Source organism: Lycium barbarum, chromosome 1 (assembly GCF_019175385.1).
Source record: "Lycium barbarum isolate Lr01 chromosome 1, ASM1917538v2, whole genome shotgun sequence".
Taxonomy (NCBI): domain Eukaryota; kingdom Viridiplantae; phylum Streptophyta; class Magnoliopsida; order Solanales; family Solanaceae; genus Lycium; species Lycium barbarum.
The window spans coordinates 146,756,300-146,762,299 of record NC_083337.1 but is presented as its reverse complement, the minus strand read 5'-3'; the positions used below and the strand labels follow the sequence as shown (position 1 = coordinate 146,762,299).

Genomic DNA, 6,000 nt, shown 5'->3' with positions numbered 1-6,000 from the left:
TTATATATCTTCGGTCAAAGTACGAAAAAAAACTTAAAAGATAACAAGTTTCCAAACTTATTTCGAGACACTTTACAACCCCTAAAACGACAATCCAAACATATATGTATACCTGATGTAATGAGCCAACATTATTGTACGCTAAAAAATATATTAAGTTCTATATAAAATATTTATATTCTGGAGTTTAGAAACGTGACTAATCTTCGGTCAAAGTATGGAAAAAAACTTAATTTTGAGTGATTTTCAAAGAACAAAAGCTGGATTTCAATGTACACTTTGGACCTTTTATGCACATATTCGGTGCGTAAAGCCTATTTTGATTTTTTTTTCAATGGATTATTTTAGTTTCAAAAATTTATTTTTGGGCTACAAAAGTCTTGGGCTCGTAATATAAGAGGATAGCTTGCATTTTATTCTGCTCAAATTCGGTACTTTATTGTTGCTAAAAACGAGGCTTTGTTACTTTCTCTTTTTAATTTCTTCGCTATCTTTTGGTGTGTTCTGCTAAACTTAAAGTGGTTGTTGTCTCTCCTTGATCTTTGTGTTGTCTTACTCTTCTTGGTCTTTGTGTTGTCCTTTTCTTCTCCTATACACTGTGTACGTGTGTAAATACCATAAGGCATATATATCTGATTAGTGAATTTACCAAAGAAGAAACAATCTTGTCGTGTAATAGAGATACCCAAACAGCTGGAAAACTGGAATCTTGTTTGGTCACTCTAAAGTTGCTGCTATCTTTTTCATGTTATTTGGTTCATTTACAATACAACAGTTCATCAGAAAATTGAAGTAGCAAGAAGAAGCTGAAGACTTTCTAGATTTTAATTTTATTGGGGTGACTTTGAATATAATTCAGAATTTGTTAGAGGTGCATGAAGGATCAGTGATGCAATGAGGGATGAGTATTCCAAGAAAAGCAAGGTGAATAGTGAATACCCCTTTTCTCCTTTTGCTTTCATTTCTTGAAAAATGCAATTTTGGTGTTTTGAATTTATGTAACTCAATTATTAGTTTGCTGACATTTTCCACTTTGATTGTTGAAGTTGTCCTGGTCAAGAAAGTTGGTTAGGAAATGGTTTAAGGGCAAAACTGAGGAATTCCAATCTGATGAATTTGTCTATGGAGGTTAGCATCTAATTATACTCCTTGTTTGTTTCCCCTTTTATTCTTTTTTTTGTTTATTTGCTTGTTTGGGAGTGGTGGAATCCAGAATCTAATATTTTGTCTAGCACATGTTTATGGTGATTAGTGAAGGTTTTGTCTCATAATATGACATTCAAGGGTTATGATAAAATTCCTAGAAATTATTGAAATTGTATTTATTCACTAATCTTTACCTCCAGCAGAAATTGATGGCTCTCTCTCCTAAAGATAAAGTTAGACACAATCATTCCTAATTTTGTAATTTGTAAAAATTGTGGGAGTTATGATTGTTTTTTACCAATTTCACTAACTCTTTAACAGGAAACTAATGTTGATCTTCCCTTCTTTAGGAGATTATGAGTGGAGTACAAGCATATCTGAGCGGGAGCATTGCACTATCAAGAAGAGCAAAACAGGTTAGTTGCACGGTTAATATTCTAAATCCTTATAGTACCCTATATCATATTTAAGAAACTCTTATGGGGTGCCTTAAGTTAATTCTAGTCTCTCTGCCCTCTCAAATGAGCAGAAAAATCAATCAGGGGTATGGAGCATCTCCCACGGGAGAGTGTTGATCTTGATCGCCCTAAGATTATAAATGTACAAAATTATAGGTTTGCCTTCTTGATAAATCCAGTAGATATTGTTTCTTTTTCCTTTATAGTCACAACTCCACAACATTAGTGTATTTCACTTTTATTTCTTATTGCCTCAGACTCTTTGTATCTACATGGAATGTGGGTGGAGAATCACCACCGAACAATTTAAATCTAGATGACTGGCTTCATTCTTCGCCCCCTGCAGACATTTATGTGCTCGGGTATGAGCTCTAGGATTTGAATCTCATCTATTCTTTTACAAATATTGTCATTTATCACAGTTGACTGAAACATTATTCATTGTTACATTTTCAGATTTCAGGAAATAGTTCCGTTAAATGCAGGTAATATTCTGGGAGCCGAAGACAATGGCCCTGGCAAAAAGTGGATTGCTTTGATTGGGGAGACATTAAATAACGGTCCTGGCACTAGTGGAGGTAATGGTTGCTACACTTGTTCTCCGGTTGTTCCAGATCCAATTGCCGAGTGGAATGCTGACTTTGAGGGTTCAAGTAGATACAAGTCATCATCCATCTCTCATCGTCGGTCATTCCAGACACCTCAGTGCGGGACCATGGAAAATGATCCATCCATCTCGCAACCTCGCGTGGATGGACGATATAGTGTTTGTGATCGAGTAATTTTTGGACATAGGTCTAGTGATTTTGATCCTAATAGGGAGCTGAGGCCAAGTGATTATTCATCGGGTCATAGGCTTAGTGACTATTCCTGCGGACAAAGGCCAAGTGATTTCTCCAGATGGGGCTTGTCAGATGATGATTATGGACCTGGGGATTCACCTACCGTATCGTTTTCACCTGTCACAAATGGAGAAGATGGTTACAGAATGCCCAGAAATTCAACCTACTCTTTAGCAGCTAGTAAACAAATGGTTGGCATTTTTCTCACCGTATGGGTGCGGAGTGATTTGAGGGAACATGTTCGAAATATGAAAATATCATGTGTTGGCAGAGGGTTGATGGGGTACCTTAGGAATAAGGTAATTTTGAGGGATATTTTCATTTTTGGCCCGTCGGTCGAAATTAATTACAGGCGCTAGCCAAAATATACAAGATCTATACACTGATTATGTATATCATATGTATATTTCTTGTATATAATATGTATATTATATGTTTATTCATACTTAATATACAAAACCTATACATTTGCTGGCTATTGTTCTTTTAAGCGGTCCAAAAATGTAATTATCCCTAATTCTGAGTGGAAAAGCACAAGGTTATTTTTTGGCTGATTTGGGAGATCTCCGCATATTGACTTAGAAGAGAGAAACTTGGCATAATGTACAACTCCATGCTTGGTTTTGCAGGGATCTATCTCAATCAGTATGCAGTTGCATCAAACAAGTTTTTGCTTTGTCTGCACTCACTTAACCTCTGGTCAGAAAGAGGGTGATGAGTTGCGCAGAAACTCTGATGTCATGGACATCCTAAAGAAAACAAGATTTCCACAAGTTAGTGGTGTCAGTGAAGAGAAGTCACCAGAAACTATTCTTGAGCACGAGTAAGATGGCTGACTTTTTACTTCCTGGAATAACCGTTTCATGAAGATAATTGAAAAATGAAAATGATGGAAAGGCTTGAGTTTAATATAGTTGTTTCCATGTAAAACCATTATTACGTTATGTTAAATTTGTTTCATCTGAGATATCCATTTTCTGATGATTACCCAATTCTCTTCAGCCGAGTTATTTGGCTTGGGGATCTGAACTATCGGATTGCACTCTCTTATCGTTCTGCAAAAGCACTTGTTGAGATGCAAAACTGGAGAGCATTGTTGGGAAATGACCAGGTCTCCCTGCAATCTTGTGTTTTTTTCCCACATCCATACTGGAATTTATTTCAGCTGGATAATGTCATAGGACAATAATCAACTGATCTTGTTTTCTCTTTCCTTGACAGCTGAGGATAGAACAGAGACGTGGTCGAGTTTTTGTGGGATGGAAAGAAGGAAAGATATATTTCCCACCAACATATAAATATTCTAGGAATTCAGATAGGTATTCTGTTGATGACATGCAACCAAAGGACAAGCGCCGAACGCCTGCATGGTAAGGGTTTTTCTTTGACTATCAAAAAGAATATTTATTCTCAATCTAAAATCACTACACAGGTTGTTACAATATCTACTGGAGGATTATCTACAAGTCTAGAACTAATTTATGCAATCTCCATCTGAAGGTGTGATCGAATTTTGTGGCATGGAGGGGGTCTCCAGCAGTTGTCTTATGTCCGTGGGGAATCTAGATTTTCAGATCATAGACCTGTTTTCAGTGTGTTTTTGGCCGAAGTTGAGTCAGTACGCAGTAGATCAAGGAAAATGAGTTGTTCAAGCTCAAGAATTGCGGTGGAGGAGCTCTTGCCCTACTCACATGGTTATACCGAACTCTGCTTCTTTTGAAGTACAAGTGAGGACATAAAGCCTCAGTGTTCGGTGTTGCTCCCTATTTTTGTCTAGGTACACTTTATCTTTTGACTTCTTTATTTATGTGAATCTTATTTTTTTTATATCTATATGGGATGCTTTATCTGAGAATACAATTTGGTTCCATCTTAATTAAACTAGGACCGTTAGTGGTTCAAAAGTGGTTTTTGCCGTGTTTCTAGTAGTGTTTTTTGGTAGTCATTGTTAGTTTTTAAGTCCATTCTATTAGTTGGATCGAAGGTTCCCCTTTAGCAAATTTAAGGGACTGAAGATGCTCAAGGTTATATTTGAAGGACCAAAATAGGCCTACTCCCATAGGTTATATAAGGTACACTTTTGGCTAAGAACTGTCTTAATTAAACTAGAACATGAAGTGCCCAATGAAGGAAGAAAGCTCTTCTCTTTTCTTTTTCCTCCAAAATTTCTTAATTGGTCTTACTCAAATTCTGGTAAAGTTGATACCGACAATATCTACCATTTACAGGCATGAAATTGGTTGGTACACGAGATTTTTAGTAAGGTTGCTCTTCAATAGAAGATTCATCTGTTGTACTGGGCATAGGATTTGAACCTGTTCGTGATTCTATTATTTCTCAAGTCTCCTTAGCTTTGTGCCTTGATCTCCAGAGTACTTGTAACCTTTAAATGTTCATCTAAGCATATTAGTGAATGGTACTTGTCTCATCTCCCTTTCGCTCTCTAGATTCAGGCAGGTGTTGCTTTGGATTAACTCAACCACAAAGGGCGACAGGGGACTCTCCGTATCCCACTAATTGAAAAAGGTTATTCCTTCTCTTTGACCTTTTCTTGGTTATGCTGCTGATGTTTCTTTTAATTCCTAATTCTGCATCATCTTAAATTTGATCAGGTGGTAGATACCCAAATTTATTATCGCTGGCTTACCTTGAGATAGACTGAACTGCAAACTATTTTCCTAGTAAGTTAACACTGCATTAGGAGCAAAATAATGATCGTTCATTAATGTCATCTTTCCTCCAGTGTGTTAGGTAATTATGATGTACTAAAGTGTTATTTGGAAAGGTAAGTTGTCTGCCGGTTAATAACTGTCAACTTTATTACAGAACCTTGGAGCTTGGCGGCGTTTGCTGACTCAGTTATGGAAGGATCCTTTGATCAAGTTTTTGAAGATCATCAAGAAGGTGAAGTTTACTAAAGACAAATGTCTTTGGGACCCTTTTCTTTGATTACTGAAGATTTGGGTAAAGATTTCCCCTTAAGGATTGTCTGGATTGGGAGTACTACTGCTAATTTTTAATCCGGAAGCTGAAGCTAATTCCACGCGACAATACTAATTAGGTGCTTCTTTTTTGGCAAATTTTAACAAGATGAACTCGAGCTACGGTTAAAAGGACTGCCAAGTGGGAAAATGATAATTCTATTTCAAGATTTTTATTTTTTAGGCAGAGAGATGACATGAAGAGAATGAGACATGGTGGGAAGTTATCATGTTTGAACCTCTGGTGTGTACTCTATTACAAACTTAAGAGGAACACATATATATTCAAAGGAATTATGATCTCCTCCGTTTCCATCCTACTGCGTTATACTGTTGCATTTTTTTTTATTTTTATTTTTTTGGGTGGTTTTTCATCCATAGAGGTTAAAGACATAGCATTTAAAAAGTAATAGACAGATTTACAGCAATAGTAGGTAAAGTGATTTGGGAAGGATCCATGATTCAGAATTTAGAAGTACTTTGCTTTTGGAAGATTGCTTTTATTTCTCCTCTAAAATTTGCACTAGCAATCTTTATACATCTTTGTCCATTGTTAGCTGTTTAAAAAACAAA

The 6,000-nt window shown here is 36.4% G+C and overlaps 1 protein-coding gene across 5 annotated transcripts; it reads left to right on the top strand.

Annotated features, from left to right (window-relative positions):
• Positions 1-432: 432 nt before the first annotated feature.
• Positions 433-5,745, top strand: LOC132642393 (type IV inositol polyphosphate 5-phosphatase 7-like). Of its 5 annotated transcripts, none has more exons than XM_060359617.1 (13): positions 433-924; positions 1,047-1,128; positions 1,497-1,562; positions 1,676-1,760; positions 1,862-1,966; positions 2,061-2,745; positions 3,076-3,269; positions 3,449-3,557; positions 3,668-3,816; positions 3,947-4,223; positions 4,894-4,972; positions 5,059-5,127; positions 5,273-5,745. In XM_060359617.1, exons 1-10 carry the CDS (start codon positions 895-897, stop codon positions 4,164-4,166), a joined length of 1,725 nt encoding a protein of 574 aa, XP_060215600.1. In that variant the 5' UTR covers positions 433-894; the 3' UTR covers positions 4,167-4,223; positions 4,894-4,972; positions 5,059-5,127; positions 5,273-5,745. The 5 variants fall into 5 exon arrangements, with proteins under 5 accessions (XP_060215600.1, XP_060215609.1, XP_060215603.1 ...); XM_060359626.1 differs by having other exon boundaries at positions 5,059-5,197; XM_060359620.1 differs by having other exon boundaries at positions 4,675-4,972.
• The last annotated feature ends 255 nt before the right edge of the window (positions 5,746-6,000 follow it).

What these genes read in the sequence shown, in the direction of transcription:
- LOC132642393 (XM_060359630.1), top strand. Translation starts at nt 895, where the DNA reads ATGAGGGATGAGTATTCCAAGAAAAGCAAG. An exon ending in ATAAATGTACAAAATTATAG is followed by an intron (nt 1,761 to 1,861) that starts GTTTGCCTTCTT and finishes TTATTGCCTCAG; the next exon opens with ACTCTTTGTATCTACATGGA. An exon ending in AAGCGCCGAACGCCTGCATG is followed by an intron (nt 3,817 to 3,946) that starts GTAAGGGTTTTT and finishes CTCCATCTGAAG; the next exon opens with GTGTGATCGAATTTTGTGGC.